Consider the following 22,062-nt stretch of genomic DNA (forward strand, 5'->3'; position numbering starts at 1 on the left):
CTCTTTTTCTAGGCCTTCAGCCGTTAGACATATTTTGTTGATATGTGGCCTTCAGCCGAGTATTAATATCTCTTAAATTAACGTTCTTGTCTTTCCCTTAAGGCATAACATCGCTGTGCTTTTGTTTGGAACCTTCAGCCGAATTTTGCATGAAATTTTTTAAGATAAGGCCTTCTGCCTTTTGATTGTAACTCTTCTTATTGCTTAATATGCAGCCTCCGGCCAAGTTCCATTAAAATTAAATTCCTAAGGCCTTCAGCCTGTTTACATTGAAGATTTAAAAATATTTTTGGGTGAAATCACCAGAAGAACCCTGTACTTCAATTTCTTGGTGAGGCCTTGTTTCTTGGATTTTGAGCTTGGATTTTAAGTGTGGCCTTCAGCCGATCTAAAGTTAATCAAGGGAGGTCGAGTAAAGTTTTGAGTGTTTTGCATCCTTGTTGTAGTATTGTGTGTTGATAAATAAAGTTTGTATGTTGAGTGCAACTGACAGCAACTTATTTTGGCGCCTTTCCACACTCTAATCCGCTCTGACCCGCTAGCCCGGGCACTTCAGAAAGATTACGCAGCGTAGTTCACAATCTAATTTTGCATTTTAATGTTCATTGTTTGCGAGAAGGTCGCGTTACGCCTCGTGTAATATACAGAAATGTCTACCAGCACCTTTCGTACTTCAGTGGCAACAGGATCGCAGCCAATGGAGACTGTGGTTTATCATTCCGCGATTCGTGCTCACGTTGGGAGGTGACCCATTTCGGCTAGCACTCAAATGGGAAGATACATTGTACGTTCGGCACTGGAGGCTCGCACCCTTGGTCAGGATATTTTTTTCATTGTAGAGAGGCAAATGTTCAGGAAGACAAGCGATAACGGCTGGTGCACCACTGCACGTCAGCACGATGATTATTATTGCGGCTTCCCTTGATGCTGCATCAAAGAGACGCACACTAGTAGTAGTGCACACACAGGCAAGACTGCACACAGGAAAGGCACCAGTTATTTTGCCACATACGAGTCCCGGTTGTGTATACCATTATCAGGAGGGCCGTATCCGTGTGTGGATGCTCCGAGGATGCAGCATTCTCACCATATTCCACAACACATTCACTTCCATAAAACACGAATTTCAGTAATGGCGGACTCGACTCTATGGACTTACTGTGCCAGACGCCAATGGACATACCTCTTCCTAATCTCTCTAGTTGGTATTGGTATGCCGGGCAGCTGTAGACCTCTCCGTCCTTTTCAGCGAACTCAAGTGACGTTGGAAAGAGACATAGATGAATGTCTGCGACAGCATTAAGATTTCCGCAATTTTCCTGCTAATCATGGAAAATCTGCTGAAAACGTTGGTAGGCAACTGGAGATTAACAACATTTTCAAATTATTTCTTGTATAATATAACCCCAGACAAAAATTTGAAGGCATCCTGTGTGTGTGTGTGTGTGTGTGTGTGTGTGTGTGTGTGTGTGTGTGTATGTGTGTGTGGGTGTGTGAGTGATTGAGTGAGTGAGTGAGTGTGTGTGTGTGTGTGTGTGTGTGTGTGTGTGTGTCGTAATGGCGGTACCTTGATCTTGCCCATACCACATCTTGTTTCCTTTTACACACCACGCCCTTTGATACGCTTTTGTTTTCCAGCACTCGTGAGGATATTGCGTGCAGCATACAGCGATATTTTCCAGTTCTGAGGGATCGGTACATTGAAAGCTACTCGATAGATCATGAAACGACAAGTATACTAAGGTATCGTTTGTTGTAGATTCTGGGGGCAGTGTGCTAAATGTCAGAGTTGCAAACTGCTTAATAAGTTCAACGGGCAAGAAATTAGTCACCTCTAGAGAAATCATTATAAACATAATTTAATGGCGTGTAATTGGCCCCTGGACTTGATTATCAGCTGGATTCGGTAGGAAGTGAGTTCATAAGGCCGTGGAGGTACGTCGCTTTTAGGTTAAGTAACTAGCTGAGGATTTGGTCGCTCAGTTCCACCAAATTGTGGTGACGCTGATGTCGGCGTCTTACCCGCTCTTCCAAAACGTCCCAAGAATTTTCTATGGGAGTCAAGTCAGGTCAAGTCAAATCAGGTCAGATGTATAGGATGAGAGAGTGTTCAGAAAACCAGTCAATAATTCTATCAGACCGAAGGACTTCGCTGTTCTCGTCTTTATTTGCTGCTGTGAGGTGGTTTCTTGCGAGGTGACCGACTCCAAATGTTCATTACAGGCATGGTGTTACCTAGCTGACAGGTGGGGATGAACCTTAATTCGATGCCTGACGCAAGTCCTGTCGGATGTGGAAGTAGTTTTGATTTGAAATGCATGAGACGCGTTTTCGGCCCCTCCCCCTCTCAGTCAGGATCTTTTTCCGACCAAAATTCTGAAATCGTGTTTCGTTGCCAATTCTGTTTCAGCGTAGTTCGTAGAGAAGCTGAATAGTCCGCTGCGAAATGTCGAAAAATCCAGCATCTTCACACACCTTATGGCCATTGACAAGGCCCAGCATGATTACCTCTTTTTGCCACTGTCACGTACGTACACTTACCCACGTTTGCGTACAATGTCCGGTTGAAAAGTAAATGTCTCGCTGATCGCTGGTGTCTTACGCTTACATACGCTTACAATTGTCAAACCTCTTCATAATAAAGGGGACAAGAGTGACTTAAATAATTATAGACCAGTCTCATTGCTGACATCATTTTCTAAAATATTCGAAAAAGTTATGTAGTTAAGAGTAGTCTCACATTTAAGAGAAAATAATTTACTCAGTATGTCACAGTTCGGATTCCAGAAGGGTTACTCGACTGAGAAGGCTATCTACACATTTACCCATCAAATAGTACAAGCCCTAAATAACAAATTACCGCCAGTTGGTAATTTTTGTGATCTTTCCAAGGCATTTGGCTGTGTGAATTATGTCACACTCTTAGAAAAACTCAGGTTTTATGGAATTAAAGGCTATACACACAGCTGGTTCGAATCATAGTTAACGAACAGAAAGCAAAAAATTATGCTGAATGACACAAATAACGTTGGGAGGGTGCTAAATTCTAGTGAATGGGGAGTTATCACAAAGGGAGTCCCACAGGGTTTAATTTTGGGTCCTCAGCTGCTCCTTATTCATGTGAATGACCTCTCACTTAACGCTCAGCAAGCAGAACTAGTAATTTTTGCAGATGACACGAGTGTTATAATAAATCCCACTCTAGAAAAAGTAGCTGAAGATATTGTTAAGGATGTCTTTCAAAGAATTATTAAGTGGTTCTCAGAAAATGGACTCTCCCTTAATTTTGAAACAACTCACTATATCCAGTTTTGTACATCGAATAGAGTCATACCGACAATTGATGTAACATATGAACAGGGCTCAGTTAACAGGGTAGATTTCTCCAAATTTTTGGGTGTTCACATCGATGACAACTTGAAAAGGAAGAAGCATATTACTGAGCTTCTCAAATAATTAAGTTCAGCTTCTTTCGCTCTTCGTATAATCGCTAGTCTTGCTAATAAACAGATCAGCCTCCTAACTTTGCATATTTCCACTCAGTAATGTCTTATGGAATAGTATTCTGGGGTAATTCACCACTTACACATAGAGTATTGATTGCACAAAAGAGAGCAGTGAGAATAACTAGTGGTGTTCATCGAAGGACGTCATATGGGCAACTATTCAAGGAGTTAGGTATTTTAACTGCACCATCAGAGTACATATATTCGCTAATGAAATTCGTTATAAATAATCCATCTCAATTCGCGAAAAACAGTGATGTTCGTACGTACAACACTAGAGGAAAATATTACCTTTCTTAATCGTTATGGAAGTTACCAGTTGCTCAAAATGGAATACATTATTCAGCAACAAAAATGTTTGATCATTTGCCCAACAACATAACTGGTAAAAAAATGTACCTCTAAATGTAGTTGCATGTGTATAACTAAAAATTTCAGTAATATTAATATTAGCACTATTCATGTGTGTATATATATCTTGTAATCTGACTTGTTCCACATCATATCGATAAAATAATCGTGAAAATGATCTACGGAACATGACATAACTAAACTAAACTAAACTCTAGATGCAGTGCGCGTTCGGTTGATCACGTGACACGATCGCTGCACCACTGTATATGCCTGACGATTCCTTTGTACGTGCGCAGCGAGCTAACTAACATTGTCCGCTGAGCTTACCATCAGTTTTACACATCGCAGTGATTTCCTTAACGTTGTCTTTGCGCAAGATAATGCCGCATGTTCTTCAATAAAATTCTTCAGGGTATCAGACCGCATCGTCATAATTTAAAATGCGCCAACGTTTCGGCCAGCGTTGCAGCTAGCCTTCATCAGGGCCTTACGTTAACTGCTAAATGAACACACTTGATTCCTTAAATAGCTGCACGTGAAAACCGTGTCGTTACTTGATTGGCTGTAAAAGGAGGAGGAGGAGGGGTGAAAGGTATGCTTTATTGGTGTTTCCTTTATTATCTGTCATTGGCTGAAGTAGCTGATGAAGGCCCTGATGAAGGCTAGCTGCAACGCTGGCCGAAACGTTGGCGCATTTTAAATTATGACGATGCGGTCTGATACCCTGAAGAATTTTATTGAAGAAGACAACGGCCGCGGAAGCCTACGCTTACAATGCCGCATGTTGTCTATGCTAGCCTGACCTACCTCAATACAAATAACCATCTGGCTTTTCAGTTTGACCCACGGCACGGCACGGCAATCAGTGACCCCAGATACCTCACACTCTGAAAATACAGGTGGAGAAGAAAAATATGGAAACACCACAAACACAAGACATTACAATGTCCAAAAGCCCTGGCATTTACAACTGCTTCCAGTCAACTCGAAATGGATAAATACAGGTCCTCTACAGTTTTAAAGGGAGTCTTGTAGCATTTTTCCTGCAACATATTGGCAAGTTCATGTAATGAGGATGGAGGTATAGCGTTAGCGACCGTTATCTCAAAAATAGACCACAAATGCTCAATAATATTGATACCGAGTGAAAATGGTGGCTTGGAGAGTTGTGATGATTCATCTTAGTGTTTACAAAACCAGTCCTGGACCACTCGAGGTGTGTAGCCAGGAGTCCTGTCGTCTAGGAACACATCATCACATGCGCAGTGCCGTGGTGTGCACCAGGTCAGCCAAAATGTTGACATAATCCCTGGCAGTACCGCGACATTGCAGAATAACACTGGGCCCCGTGGAACACCACGATACGGCTGCCCAAATCATCACAGGATCCGTGTCATGTTTCACTTTTGGGACGTAAAGTTGGTCAAAAGTTGGAAACAATGTCAAAACAAGACTCATCCAACCAAGTGACATTCTATTAGCACTGGCACTGACAGGGTCCGCGATTGCGGCTTCCTGCTCTGAAGTGACTTTTGCACCTGTCGTTCTCTTATTTTTCGACACAGTCCTCTTCAATAATCGTCCGTCACGAGCACTCAACGCACATTAACGTCCGCTTTGTGACTTAACGGATGATGTGTTTCGGTTTTCATGTGAATGCGGTATAAATCTTCAATACGGAGCGTCGTGAAACACCAAACACATCGGCTGCCTTGGTTACGGAAGCACTCCCCCAAAGAGCAGCAACGACTTAACGACTTGCCCGCATTCTAATTCACTTTTCTCCTGTGTAATGCACTCACAACTACACATATCACTGTTCTGACCCAGACCGACACTTGCAACGTATTGAGGGCAATGCATGGGTGTCATTCGTTGTCAAATACAGCATCGGAACCTCCCTTTCAATATCTGTCCTCTGCATGCCGAGAAACTGGTATGCCACCGCTCGCCAGTCTCTACGATTGGTCGACTTCGGCACAGAATTGAAGCATTATAAAATATACCCGTATCTGACATCCAAGTTCAGTTCGTCGCGATGCCCAACCTTGTTAGAGCCATTGTTGCCGCCAGTGCTGGCAGCTCTGTGTACTACATCTTTCACCATGCGTACCTCCAAATAACCTACCCATTTTAATCTGCATCTTACTATACTACATACACACAGAAAGTAAAATTTCATTATTTATCCTTCCTAGTGTTGCAACTTTAGTGGCCAGGAGTGAACATCGCTGTCATATCAGGGGACACGGTAATCACCATCCAACTTTTGCTGATTAGTGTAGTGACCTATAGTAAACATACGCAGGTCGAACATTAGTAAAACCGATAAACTGCTGGGACAGATTCCTGACCGGAAATGTAGGAAAAAATGTCCTATGAATATGTGTCCGGAAATGGACGGTGTGCGTGCAACGACAACAAATCGTCCCGGAATACAGTACAGATGTGCACCTCATTCGAGTCATAACAGATGTTCAAAGTGTCCTCCATGGGAATGCAGGTGATAGGGGTAGTACCGGTTGTCACTCAGGATACGCATAATTGTACTTTGGCTTACACCATGTTAGCGGGTCACTGGCATGGAGGTTGTGCGAGGGTTCGTCTCAATATCCTATAGAGCCCGGTCCTCCAAATCTGGTGTACGCAAAATCCTCCGCCTTCCAGCACGTTCGTCTGTGTGAAAGGACCGATGATCACACAAAACGCCCAAAAGGGGCTTGAATGTTGTGCGATGAGGTTGGTGTCCGTGAGGATACTTGTTTTGGTATGGCAGAGCTGCCTGCCGGCCGTTGTGGCCGCTCGGTTCTAGGCACTTCAGTCTGGAACCGCGCGACCGCTACGGTCGCAGGTTCGAATCCTGCCTCGGGCATGGATGTGTGTGATGTCCTTAGGTTAGTTAGGTTTAAGTAGTTCTAAGTTCTAGGGGACTGATGACCTCAGAAGTTAAGTCCCATAGTGCTCAGAGCCATTTTTGAGCAGTCCTGCCCCTAGGCCGTTTCCATCTGCTTCGCCGTACGCGGACACCATCTCGGCTTGTTCACGACAGAAATACCGGACCATTCTGCTGCTGACAGTACGCTGCGTCAGTCACACAGCTTGCAACACACGAGGAACACACTACACGTAGTCAGTGGAACTGTTATTCGTCAGCGCCATCTACCGTGGCAACGATGCATTTCCGGACACACGTTCATGGGAGGTTTTTTCCTCCATTTCCAGTCAGGAATCCGCCCCTGCAGTTTGTCGGTTTTATTAATGTTCACCCTGTATACAAATGTGTCGCAACGAGTTTGTATCTCATAGTGGTTCTAAATAATATAATTTTGTCTACCAGTTGATGAGCTCGGTTTCATTGCATATCAACAGCTCATAACGTCATCAATGTTGTCCTTACCAGCTAACTGGCGGCTAAAGTTTTCCCTGTTCAGGGTTCTGGTGGTATAACCTTTCAAACGGTGACACTTGTCCCTACACTCGTGCGGCCTCAGAGATCGGCAGGTATTGTGTGCGTCGGCCTCCCATAACCTGACCGCGACCTAATTCGTTGAGTATGCGCGTCTTTCCTTCCTCGCACCAGCACACTTCACAACAGATGGAAACACAACGTTATCGTGGCAAAGATGGAAAGATCGATCTGTGTCCAAAGTGGAGTACAGTTCTGCTGGGAATTGCAGCTTGAAAAAACTAAAAGAACTACGAAGGGACACAGCAACCAGGCGTTGTGAATGCACATTAAAGTACAGTGCACCAAACCCTCGAACGGGGTTATCTCTCTTCGAATGGAGACGTGTCGTGTATCAGAGGAATAATGTTAATCCGGGTATAGTTATAAACAAAGTGGGTCACGTAAGTTGATAATCACTGTGAAATCTAAATCTGGTCGTACGAAGCACCTGTGGTCCATTGTCAAACAGTTATATGGAAAACCAAAATTTTCCACTACCTCGCTTTTAACGTTTAACGCATTGTTCGCAGAAACCGAAAAATTGACACTTCACACCGGAACAAGTGATACCTCATTAAACTTCTCATTTTATGAATTCTCGCGTGGCATTTAACGACCTTGTCCGTCAGAGGCGGAAAATATCGTTCTACGTTGCACGCAATAACCTCACGAGCGCTGGAAAACAAAAGTACATCGAAGGGCGTAGCGGGTACTGCGAATCGTGTTGCTGTATGGATGATGACACCAAACCGCCATTACATCACACACACACACACACACACACACACACACACACACACACACAGAGATAACATCATCCAATTTTTGTCTGGAAAAGTATTATCCAGGATATAACCTGAAATAGTTTTAATCCGTCATTGCCGACCAAGGTTTCCAACAGATTTTCCTGGTTAGTAGCCAATTTCGGAAATGTTAATCCTCTCCTACACAATCATCTGCGCTCCTCCTCAATGTTGCTGTCAATTAGCAGAAGGAAGAAAAATGGAGAGTCCTACAACAGCCGGACACACTAAAGAAATTAATTGTAACGATGTGTCCTATTTAGCTGTTTACTGCTTCAAAGTTGTGGCATGTCTCGCATCCGAGAGGACGACGGTTTTCCGTGATTTCCCTAAATATCTTCAGGCAAATGCCGGGATGGTTCCTCTGAAAGGGCACGGCCGACTTCCTTCCCCATCCTTCCCTAATCCGATGGGAGCGGTGACCAAATCAACCATCCATAATAATTTACCCGCATTCCTATTTTCTTATTGATTATTAAACCCACCGCCAGGAGATCCGAATGGGGAACAGTTTTACGTCCGGAATATTTTAGGCAAGAGGATGCCATCATAATTTAAGCACACAGTAGGGCTGCATGCCCTCAGGAATAATTACGGCTGTAGCTGCCCTGTGCGTTCATCCGTTCGCAGTACCTGCATAGCAAGGCCGCATCAGTTAGTCACCCATACTGTTCCCCCTGCAATTACTGCAAAGCCTGAGGGACAACATGTTTGCCTGACATCTCAACAGATACCTTTGTCGCTGAGGCACGCAAGCCTCCCCACCAACGGCAAAGTCCATAGTTCATAGTGGATGGATTCTATGGTATGGTTCTCATTCGTCTAAATACCTAGGGATTACAACTGCCAACAAGTTAAATTAGAACCATTTCTGTGTTGTGGTTCCAATTTAACTCGTACGCAGTTGTAATCCCTAGGTATTTAAACAAATTTTAAATTTCAATTTATATGATTTTATGAGTAACCGAAATTTAACATATTTTTTTAGTAATCATATAGAAGATCCCACACTACTTATTGTTAATGTTGATTGCCACCTTTCACACTACGCACTTATAGACCGTAAACGCCAGAATCTTCTGTAAATAATCTAGGATTGCTCGTATGTCTCCTAATCATTTATGTGAATCAGGAACAGCAGAGGGCCTGTAAAACTTCCTTGGTAAACCCCATATATCACTTTGGTTTACTAGACGATTTCCCATCAGTTACTACAAACTGTGACCTTTCTGATAGAAAACAGCACAGCTAGATGAGACTCCATAGGCAAGCAGTTTGGTTAGAAGCCACTTGGGAGCTACAGTGTCGCAAGCCTTCTGAAAATCCAAGCATATAGAATCAGTTCATCAGCGTATATGTCATTTACACAGCTACCCTTAAACTTCGTCCAGTTAGAATTTCAAAATTAGAAAAAGAGCGAGGCAAGGAGATACCACATCCTGAAAACTACTATTTGCAGTTCTATAATACTTCTTCAGAACTTCAACCTGGACTGAAGAAGGAATATATGGTAAAGAAACATCTGCACCACGTCCGTTTTGGTGATATTCTACTGAGTGCAAATAAACTTCTGCGACGAATGGTCTAACTTAATTGAGTAAGTTTGATAGTTGGCCTGAAAATCAAATTTAATAAAACTAAAATAATACATAACAAACATATCGGATGGCAGATTGGCCACATTAACAATGAAGGCGAGGAACCATTTCTTGAGTTTTTGTGCTTCGGGCCCTAGATGAAAATTGCTGGATGTACATCTAAAGAAATAAACAAAAGAGTAAAAATGATCCGAACTGATTTTCGTAAACTCAAAAGAGCTTTCAAACAGAATATTGCAGTGTATCTGAAATGGGAAGTACTTTTAAACCACTGTAGAAATAACACCATTGGTCAGTATGACGTCATATTGCAACAGAGTATTATCGGAGAAGAGGGAAAGAAAAATAGTTACAAATTGTAACTATAGATGGCGCTGTAATTATCATAATTTAATAGTGGTTGACTACAAATGACAAATGAATCCTACAAGCCGGCCGGTGTGGCCGTGCGGTTAAAGGCGCTTCATTCTGGAACCGCGTGACCGCTGCGGTCGCAGGTTCGAATCCTGCCTCGGGCATGGATGTGTGTGATGTCCTTAGGTTAGTTAGATTTAATTAGTTCTAAGTTCTAGGCCACTGACGACCTCAGAAGTTAAGTCGCATAGTGCTCAGAGCCATTTGAATCCTACAAAAATGCCTAAGGTGTACGTTTGACTTTACATAAGTTGTACTACTCAGTGTGCATGGATGTACAAGTGTGATATTGTTAGTTACGTGAGCCCATCCACCACCATATCACATTGGATTGGAAAAATCGGTTTTTAAGTGTCCTGAGGCCAAATACCACATAAAAAGCATTACTCACATCGGTTTTTAATTGTCCTGAGGCCAAAAACCGCATAAAAAGCAGCATTCAGAATCAAATCCGAAAACATGTTCAATATGCTGTGCACTGTTTTCTGCAACAAGCTGAAATCGAGAAACAGCATGTTCCAGAACTGGTTGAAGTGTTTCCAGGGTCACGTTCAGAATGTGTTGCTCAATGTACGCCTTCAATGCAGCTAAGTTTTCAATCGGAACAGTGAAGACATCATCTTTCAGATAGCCCCGCAGCCAGAAGTCACACGGATTAAGATCAGGTGATCGGGATGGCCAGGCTATAGTTAAATGGCGGCTGATAATTCTACCATTTCCGAAATAGCGCTTCAGAAGCTATTTAACTGGATTTGCAATGTGCGGAGGTGCGCCATCTTGCATAAAAATGATCCCATCCACACATTCACGCTGTTGGAGAGCTGGAACGTCGTGGTTGCGCAAAAGACATTCAATGCACATACCAGTGACGGTACAGGTAACAGGACCGGAAACACCTTTCTCTTCGAATAAATATGGCCCTGTGATAAATGATGCCGTAAATACGCACCACGCAGTAACCTTTTCACGATGACGTGGTACTGGTTGATTTGCGTGTGGATTTTCCGTTGCCCATATTCGACAATTCTGTGTATTGACATATCCTATCAGATGGAAGTGGGCTTCGTCTGTCCACAAAATATTCCTCGGCCAATCAAAATGGCTCAAATGACTCTGAACACTATGGGACTTAACTTCTGAGGTCATCAGTCCCCTAGAACTTAGAACTACTTAAACCTAACTAACCTAAGGACATCCATGCCCGAGGCAGAATTCGAACCTGCGATCGTAGCGGTCGCGCGGTTCCAGATTGTAACACTTAGAACCGCTCGGCCACTCCGACCGGCACGGTCAATCACTGTCCGCTTCCATGCGAGCAAGAAATTCTAAAGCAATGGTCTCTCTTGCTGGCAGCTCAACAGGAAGCAACTCGTGTGCGTGGGTAATTTTCAATGGATAGCAAAGAAGGATGTTTCGTAGGAGTTTACACACCGTGCACACGAGTATATCCAACGTTCAGACAATTCTCCGTGCACTACACGTTTGCACACCACCACTCTTTCTCCTCCTGCATTTCTGTGGCCACTGCTTCCACTGACGTTGAGTCAATTCGTTTCCTCCCTCTACCAGCTTGCACACCAAAAAAAAAAACCAACAATGTTCGAAACTTCTGCAGAGCGACGTGTGCACAGTCATCATTCTTGTAACACAGCCTTAGAAGCAGGGTGCGATCCTGCATTGAGACGGTCATGGTAAACGTCGCAGACGCTAAAAAGAGGAAAAGCTGTGTACTTCAATGGGCCTTGCGCATGACAGGTGTTTTCTTTTACATGCTCTGACACATACAGCGCTATCTATTGATCAATTTTCATGCTATTTTTTTTCTTCCGCCATACGTATTTCTCCTTCTCCGATAAGATTCCGTTGCAATTTGACGTCATCGTGACCATTGGTGTTATTTCTACAGCGTTTTGAAAGTTTAATTATGATCACCTGTATACTATGAGTGTGTATCACTCATGGTAATGATATATAGCCTTTCAAGGAAAATGTTTGAAAGTCAGGGAGTTTCTCACTAAGTAAGGAAAAGAGCCATGTTGAGAATTAGTTCGAGAGGAAAGAAATCACATGGAACAGAGTGAAAAGGAACACGTCATTATGACCGAAGTGAAAATAAAATGGAGATGGGCCGGAGATGTAGTCTGGGCAATAGATGGTAGGTGAACCAAGGAAATTCTTTGTACATTTCCAGAACATAATTGAAGACCGAGACGCCGACCTAACGGCAAGTGGTCACATGACATTAGAAAATATGCAGAAGCAACATGGAGAAGTCAAGAGGAGGGGGTCTTTATCCATCAGTGGCTGATGACGATGATTATTATTATTGTTATTATTATTATTATTTTTATATTACTATAACTGTGAAATAGTATTATTATTGTTGTTGTTATTATTATTACATTATTATTACTGTGAAATAATCCAGGATCAAAACTTTTAGGGTAACTGACGGATGTTACTAACCATTTCTTATACACCAGTTAATTCTGATTCCTGATGTGCAGATGAAGAAACTGAAATAACATTGCTTTTAATCGTAGTTTGATCATATGAGTACGAGCACGCATTTTAATGACAGCCCCGAATCTTAAAATACATGCCTTCTCGAAAGTGTTATTCCCCCTCTGGTAGTTTTTACCAGTAAGTCGTAGATTCGACCTGTAGTGACTAACGTCATTGTACCAGGAGGTAATATCGAGTCGACTCTAGAGATAAATCAGCGGACCAGCTTCTGCGGGATACTGGAAGACGACGACTTCGTGGTTACTCAAGTAGCGCTGTATCATGTGTCATAATTAGCGCCTCTCTCTATTCTTTACCCACTGCCGATGGAGTTATATAAACATCCATACTCAGAAAGCCGCCTAATGGTACGTGGGGGAAGGATAGTTTGTGTATCACTTCACTCTTTAGTGACTCAGTCGTGAATCTTTTACGGGAAGCCGGCCGCGGTGGTCTAGCGGTTAAGGCGCTCAGTCCGGAACCGCGCGACTGCTACGGTCGCAGGTTCGAATCCTGCCTCGGGCATGGATGTGTGTGATGTCCTTAGGTTAGTTAGGTTTAAGTAGTTCTAAGTTCTAGGGGACTGATGACCACAGATGTTAAGTTCCATAGTGCTCAGAGCCATTTGAACCATTTTTTACGGGAAGAGCGACTCTTGGTAGGCCTCTGTGAGAGCTCATATTCTTCCAATTCATGATCTTTTCGCGAAATACACGTAGCAGGTCGTATTAAGAGTATACTGATTAACTCTTCTAAGAACCCACCTCTCGGATGACTAAATAACTCGGCTGATAGTCGGAGACTTCATGCGTTCTAATCCTTATAGCCTGTGCCATGAGTTCGGCAGTTTACGCGCATGGACAGTCAATACTTTGAAGCCATAACAGGACGATAGCTGTGGAAAGACACGGCTGCTCACCGTATATTTTCTCAGACAATGAATTGGTGAGTGGTTTGCTCATAATTGCCGCTTATCTCCGCGGCAACAATCCGCTATATCCGACGACGACAATTGTCATGGAAACTTTGTTGCTCCAGCAGCTTTTATTACATCGAATGAGTACTTTATCTGCAAGGGCCCACAAGGTGGCCATTGTTTGACGTATGGGTTCTGGTGCAGTCGTTTTAAAAATAATAGGGGGATGCGATTTGAGTGCCATTTATTGGAGGCAAGCAAAAGGATTTTCCCCAGAACTTCAGCACTGAACAAATATCTATTCCTCGTACTATACTATTCGTAATACAACTGTTTAATTTTTGGACAAATGTCGTGTTCAGTCACGCGTGAAGTTGCAACAATTGGGTCTAAGTGCTGAACGCACTCTATGTATTTGGTCGTGAAACAGCTTCACCCCAAGTCTTACCTCTGCGACACATTTGCGCCGACTGATTTTGCTGGGCTAAATTTCAGTACTACATTTTAGAAAGCCTTCTTGAGGCCTTTGGTTCCTTTTAAAATAACATTGGCAAATGTTTCGTAAACTATTAATTTCAAAGTAATTGGAAACATTAGTAGTTTTGTCACTGTCGCTAGGATTGCAAATTTCTGGTCTTCGAGCCTCAGGGCTTCCACTTCATTTGCCATTCCCGAGTCTTCACAGAGAGATTGCCTTCTATCCAACCACTGTGATATGAATGCTCATCAGTGCCGTACTCTTTCAACAGCTTATTGTGGATTGTTGTTGTGTTTTCTGCTTTCAAAGGCAGAAACGAATTACGGCACGAATCTCGTTTATGAATGGGTTGAGTCATTTCGTTTTTATCCCGTTGGCGCCGTGCCAGCAAACAAATAAAAATCCGAAATGGACGGAAATCGGTAGATGTGATATACATGTGCAGACAAACAAATTATTACATTTTCAGAAAAACTGGATTATTTATTTGAGAGGAAGAACTTCACATATTGGGCAACTCAGTAACGCGTTGGTCCACCTCTGGCCCTTATATAAGCAGTTATTCGGCTTGGTTTGATACAGCTGAAACTTTCCCGGCAGATTAAAACTGTGTGCCGGACCGAAACTCGAACTCGGGACCTTTGCCTTCCGCATACAAGTGCTCTATTTTTTTATCTCATTTTGTTCGTTATAGTTTGTTGCATTTGTTCAGGGTGGACGTCCCATGCATGACACCTGTTCAGGTTCGTCGTTGATCCGTTCACTCAGTTTTTTTTCCCCTTACAGAGAGCAGCTAACGACTGAGCTACCCAAGCACGATTCACGACCCGTCCTCACAGCTTTAATTCAGCCAGTACCTCGTCTCCTACTTTCCAGACTTCACAGAAGCTCTTGTGCTAACTTGGAGAACTAGTACTGGTTCAAATGGCTCTGACCACTATGGGACTTAACATCGGAGGTTATCAGTCCCCTAGACTTAGAACTACTTATACCTAATGAACCTAAGGACATCACACACACCCATGTCCGAGGCAGGATTCGAACCTGCGAGCATGGCAGCAGCGCGGTTCCGGGCTGAAGCGCCTAGAACCGCTCGGCCACAACGTCCGCGAGAACTAGTAGTCCTTGAAGAAAGGATATTGCGGAGACGCGGCTTACCCAAAGCCTGGGGGATTTTTCCATAGTGAGATTTTCGCTCTGCAGCGGAGTGTGCGCTGAGTTCGAGTCTCGGTCCGGCACACAGTTTTAATCTGCAGGAAAGTTTCATATCAGCGCACACTCCGCTGCACAGTGAAAACCTCATTCGGGAGTGATATAGTTGTTGGATGTCCGTCTCATATCGTGCCAAATTCTGTCCAATTGATGCGTTAGGTCGTCGAAATCCCGAGGTGGTTGTAGGGTTCTATCCGTAACGCTCAAAACGCTTTAAACCGGGGAGAGATCAGGTGACGTTGATGGCAAAGGTATGGTTTGGCAAGCGCAAAGACAACTCTCGCCGTTTGCGGGAGGACATTATCTTACTGAACTATAAGCCCAAGATGGTTTGCCATGAAGGGCAACAAAACGGGTCATGGAATACCGTCGACATAACGACGTGCTGCAAGCGTGCCGCGGATGACAGAGGAGTTGTGCTATGAAATGAAACGGCACCCCAGACCATCACTGCTAGCTGTCGGACAGTATGGCGGGCGACAGTCAAGATGGTATCGTTCAGTTGGCCGATGCGTCTCCAGACATGGTTATGCTGATCATCAGGGCCCAATTCCAAACGGGTCACATCACTGAAGAGAGTTCCATTCCATGCCTAATATGTCGGACACAGTTGCAAACGGACGAGTTGTACAGGGCGGCGTGAGGTGAGTTCCATTTCTGTGAGCCACCTATTAATGGTTCTTGTGGTCACTGAGGCACCAGTTGCACTTCGGATCGATAATAATGATGAATAAGGGGCTCTGAATGCCTCTCTGACGATTACTCCGTCCTCTCATTCTGTGGCCTCTCTAGGTCGACTGACTACGCCTTGACGCTGTGTTCGGCCATGAGTCACCCATCCCTGCCAACACCGCAGAAAAGTGGTATGACTCCTATTGAGATTTCCAGCGATCCGTATGTTTCTCTGAGCCCAACTACACGTCCTCTCTCAAATGTTGACATCAGTGTGTACTGTTCACCCACCTGTCTGCGAGGCACAGTTATTGCACAAATGAGTAAACGGAATTAAATTCCCAAAGATTTTCTGGCCTGGTATCGACACGTCTCCAGATTACTAATCCCTTCCAGCTGCGCGGTGAAATTGAGCTACAGTGTCACACTTTCATAAACCGGCCGCCGAAGCTCACAATTTTGATTTTCCATCAAATACGGTATGGACATCAATCTGTGATCCTTAGTGGTTGTCGTTTGTTCTTCTGTTTTAGAACGTATGTAAGTATAGTTATTCTTTCCACGCAGTTTGTGGCAATTGCCTAACATAGTTACCGTTTTATTCTGGCGCGTAAACAGCGCCGCACACTGCACAAATACTCAGGAATCTTTTTCTCACGATCCTGGTCAGAACTCCTCATTACTCCCGGCTACATGAGCGCTTGTTGCATCTGCGAGAACGGCCTGTTGATGCTTTTTAACTGCATCCCAGCTCACAAACCGTAATTTACAAGTCTCTGTATTGCATACTGAAATCTGTCTTTGCTTGAAACAAAATTAAGAAGAAAAATCATAAAATGTTGAAGTGCTTTTGTGATGGGAACCATCCCAACGTCAGTACTTTGTGGAATGATGTTTATATTGCCATATTTGAGTTATTTCAGTCCATCGAATGTTAGTGACCTGAAAGCTAATTGTGATGCGCGTACAAAAACCTCCGTTGACTTGTACTATTTCTCGTTATAAACCCATAGAATACGACGCAGTGTTCTGCTTCTGTAACTTGTATCAGTTTGTTGTGTTGCCCGTAAATGATATGCCGAATATAGAGAACGCATCTTTCGAGTGTTACAAGAAATTTTAGCACCCTAATATAAGATTTTTTATTGTATGTATTTGAGAGTTTAGATATGCGATCTCCTTTTCAAGCACTAATCGACAGTCTCCAATGAGGAATTGTCCAGATTTGACTGATGTTTTCCTTTTTCTGTTACAGAACGCTCGCGCCAGCTACGACTTCAGCAGCAACGACCCCTACCCGTACCCGCGGTACACCGACGATTGGTTTAACAGGTAAGTCACGGCTGCGCTCAGCAAGGGACCTTATACCACTCATCTCCCATGTATAACAGCAAAATCAAGAAGTATTTGAAGCAGGGCTGTTCAAATTTGGGAAAGACCGATACAGATATTTAAAGTAGATGTATGTCTAAAAAAAAGTAGACTTCATTTTGATAGCATCACGGACTGGGCCAGTGAATAATTTACTCCTGCGGTAATATTATACAGAGTGTAACAAACGTAAGTGCAGATATTTTATATGTGCTAGCTTAATATGTGCACACATCAGTATGTTGGCTACTCTTTCTCTGTGTCAAAGACTCTTCCCACAAACACATCATACCTTTCATCTACATCAACATCTACGTGATTACTCTGCTATTCATAATAAAATGCCTGGCAGAGGGTTAAGTGAACCACCTTCAAAATGCTTCTCCTCCGTTCCACTCTCGAACGGCGCGCGGGAGAAACGAGCACTTAAATTTTTCCGTGCGAGCCCTCATTTCTCTTATTTCTTCGTGATGATCATTTCTCCTTATGCATATGGGTGCCAACAGAATGTTTTCGCAATAGGAGGAGAAAAATGGTGATTGAAATTTCATGAGAAGATCCCGTCGCAACGAAAAACGTCTTTGTTTTACTGATTGCCACTCCAATTCACGTATCATGTCTGTGACACTATCCCCCCTATTTCGCGATAATACAAAACAGGCCGCCCTTCTTTGAACTTTTTCGATGACATTCGTCAGTCCCACCTGATGCGGATCCCACACCGCACAGCAATACACCAGAATAGGACGGACAAGTGTGGTGTAAGCAGTCCCTTTAGTAGATTGGTTGCACCTTTTAAGCGTTCTGCCATTCAATGGCAGTCTTTGGTTTACTCTACCCACAACATTATCCATGTGATCATTCCAATTTAGGGTATTTGCAATTGTAATCCCTAAGTATTTTGTTGAATTTACAGCTTCCAGATTTGTGTGACTTAACGCGTTATCGAAATTTAGTGGATTCCTTTTAGTAGTCACGTGAAGAATTTCACACTTTTCTATGATCATGGTCAATTGCCACTCTTCGCACCATACATATATCTTACCTAAACCGTTTTGCAATTCGTTTTGGTCATCTGGTGACTTTACAAGACGGTAAATGACAGTACCATCTGCAAATAATCTAAGAGAGCAACTCAGATTATCTCATACGCCGTTAATATAGATCAGGAACAATAGAGGGCATATAACACTTCCTTGGGGAATGCCGGCTATTACTTCTGTTTTACTGGGTGACTTTCTGTGTACTACTACGAACTGTGACGTTTCTGACAGGAAATCACGAATCCAGTCACTCAATTGAGGCGATATTCCATAGGCATGCAGTTTGGTTAGAAGACGCTTGAGAGGAACGGTGTCGAAAGTCTTCTGGAAATCTAAAAATATGGAACCAATTAAACATCCCCTGTCGACAGCATTCATTACTTCATGAGTATAAAGAGCTAGTTATGTTCATGAGTATAAAGAGCTAGTTGTGTTTTTTGAATCCATGGTGATTATGTGTCAATTAATCGTTTTCTTCGAGGTAATTCATAATGTTCGAACGCAGTATGTGTTCCAAAACGCTACTGCAGTTCGACGTTAGTGATATGGGCATGTAATTCAGCGGAATACTCCCTTTTTGGGTATTGGTGTGACTTGAGCAATTTTTCAGTCTTTAGATACGGATCTTCCTGTGAGCGAACGGTTGTATATAAGTGCTAAATATGGAGTTATTGTATCAGCATACTCTGAAAGGAACCTGACTGGTATACAATCTGGACCGGAGGCCTCGCCTTTATTAAGTGATTTAAGCTGCTTTGCTACACCGAGGATATCTACTTCTATGTTTCTCGTCTTGGTAGTTGTTCTTAATTGGAATTCACGTATATTTAATTCGTCTTCTTTGGTGAAGGTGTTTCGGAAAACCGTGTTTAATAACTCTGCTTTAGTGGCACTGTCATCAGTAACTTCACAGTTGTTATCGCGCAGTGAAGGTATTGATTACGTCTTGCCACTGATGTGCTTCATGTATGACCAGAATCTCTTTGGCTTTTCTGCCAGATTCCGAGACAGAGTTTCTTTGCGAAAATTATTAAAAGCATCTCGCATTGAAGTACACGCTATATTTCGAACTTCTGCAAAACTTTTTCAATCTTAGGGATTTTGAGTTATTTTAAATTTAGCATGCTTTTCTCGTTGCTTCTGCAACAGCGGTCTGGCCCGTTTTGGGTACCATGGGGGATCAGTACCATCACTTATTAATTTATGTGGTATATATCTCTCAATTGTCGTTGATATTATCTCTTTGAAATAATTTCACATTTTTTTACTCTTACGTGATCAGATCGGAAGGAGTCGAGACTGTCTCTTAAAAAGGCGTTAAGAGCATTTTTATCAGCTTTTTTAAATAGAGGTACTTTGCGTTTCTTTTCGATGGTTGTGGGTGGTATTTAATCTTGCAGCAACTGCCTTGTGGTCGCTAATCCCTGTATTCGTCAAGATACTCATTTGTCCAGGATTATTTGTTGCTAAGAGGTCAAGTACGCTTTCGCAACCATTTACGCTTCGAGTGGGCTCATGAACTAATTGTTCAAAACAGTTTTCTGAGAAAGCATTCAGTACAGTTTCGGATGACGTTTTGAAATAAGAGTCAAGTTTTCTTTGAACTGTTCAGCAACTATATCTTCTGAGTAGGGGGGTCGGTAAAACGATGCAATTAATAGTTTAGTCCGATTGTCAAGTATAACCTCTACCCATACTGTTTTGCAGGGACTATCTACTTATATTTCACTACAAGGTAAACTCCATCTGACAGAAATAAATACTCCACCACGAATTGTATTTAATCCATCCTTTCTGAACACCGTTAGGTCGTTTGAAAAGAAATTCGGCTGAACTTATTTCCGGCTTTAGGCGGGTTTCCGTACCTATAACTATTTGAGCTTCAGTGCTTTCTATTAGGGCTTGGAGCTCTGGTTCTTTTCCAACACAGCTATGACAATTTACAACTACAATACAGATTGTTACTAAAACTACTATACTGTGTTTTACCTGCCCTCTTTTAGACGGACGCCCTTTCTGTGGTTTCCTGAGAAATTCTAACCTAAAGAACCGCCCATTAACTTCCACACAGCCCCCGCTACCCGTGTAGCCGCTTCCTGTGTGTAGTGGACTCCTGATCTATTAAGCGGAACCCGGAAACCCACCACCCGATGGCGCAATTCAAGGAATCTGCAGCCTACACGGTCACAGAACCGCCTGAGCCTCTGATTGAGACCCTCCACTCGGCTCTGCACCATAGGACCACATTCGGTTCAGTCGACGATGCTGCAGATGGTGAGCGCCACCTTAACTTCGCAAGCAAGACTGGCAGTCTTCATCATTTCCGCTAGCCGCCCGAAACCAAAGAGAATCTCCTCCGATCCAAAGCGACACACGTCATTGGTATCGACATGAGCAACCACCTGCAATTCGCTGCAACCTGTACTGTTCATGGCATCCGGTAGCACCCTTTCCACATCAGGAATGACTTCCCCCCGGTGTGCACACTGGCTTCCTTCCCCTCCTTGGCAGCCATGCTCCTAAGGGGCCCCATTACGTGGCTAACGCTGGAGCTCCCAGCTACCAGCAAACCCACCCTCTGTGAATGCTCAGACCTCGAGGGCCGAGAAGCTTCCTCTGGAACAGGGTGGACGACTGCATCCGTCTTAGAGACTTCGTCAGCCACAGATACCGCCCGAAACCTGTTCGTCAAACGCACTGGGAAGGCTCTACAATCGGCCCCTCAGAGAGTCTCTTGATGCCTGCCAGACTTTGGAATGATCTCCCACTCTATCATGAGTGAGGGGTCAACCTCAGTGAAGGCAGTACCCGGGGCGGCCACAGCAGTGGACCGATCGGGGGATACGTGAGATGTGTTCGACGTCACTCGAATCCCCGCGTCCGATCCCCCACAGTGATTCCCCTTGGCAGCAGCATCAAACTGTGTGACAGAAGCCAACACCACCTGGAGCTATTAGTGAAGGGTCACCAACTCACCTAGCATCTGTACACAGCAATCACAGTTCCTATCTATTACTGAAGTCGCTCCTGTTTGAAGCTCGTAAAAATATGTAGCAAACGAACGGTGTACTCGCCTTATTAGCAGCAGGAACACGAGGTGCTCTCTCACTGACGGTCTAACCGACACTGAGCTATACTTACTGAATGAAACAAAAGCCTGTACGATACATTGGTCAATGCAAGAGTCGGTAGCAACGGCGGTACAGTACGCTACACTGTTTTTAAAATACAAGATTGTGTCTAGTAAGCACTCAAACACGTGAGAAATTACAAAAATAAAGTAGTAACTAGACAGATAACTGAAAATAAGTCGCTCCTGTTTGAAGCTCGTAAAAATATGTGATAACCGAAAGGTGTACTCGCCTTATTAGCAGCAGCAACTCGAGCGGCTTGTTACTGACGGTCTAACCGACACTGAGCTATTCTGACCAAAACAAACAAAAGAACTTTACGACCTGGTGTGTTCTGCATGGCCTTGACTGTAGCGCTAAGTGAACTACTCCTTTCGGTATAGACTAACCGTTTTGTGTCCACGTGTCTGCACCTTAACGCCTGACCTGCTGACAAATGGAAAACAAGTATTAACAGCTTGCTCTTGCCACGTGTACTTGGAAGTACTACACAACCTAAAACGTACTTCTCCTAATAGCTATAATTATTTGTATGAAAATTAATTAAATACTTATTTAATGTTGTTCAGTACACCAACTTCAGTCACCAATAGAAATATCTGCATTATATC

At 43.4% G+C, this 22,062-nt stretch overlaps 1 protein-coding gene across 1 annotated transcript in view; it reads left to right on the forward strand.

The window, feature by feature from the left end:
• Positions 1-22,062, forward strand: part of LOC124795818 (neuroendocrine convertase 2) — a 1,530,590-nt gene that overhangs the window by 856,174 nt on the left and 652,354 nt on the right. The window contains exon 7 of the mRNA XM_047259899.1: positions 17,162-17,238. Within this exon, the coding sequence (XP_047115855.1) occupies positions 17,162-17,238 (77 nt within the window). The remainder of the gene's footprint in view (positions 1-17,161; positions 17,239-22,062) is intronic.

This window comes from Schistocerca piceifrons, chromosome 4 (genome assembly GCF_021461385.2).
Source record: "Schistocerca piceifrons isolate TAMUIC-IGC-003096 chromosome 4, iqSchPice1.1, whole genome shotgun sequence".
Taxonomy (NCBI): Eukaryota; Metazoa; Arthropoda; class Insecta; order Orthoptera; family Acrididae; genus Schistocerca; species Schistocerca piceifrons.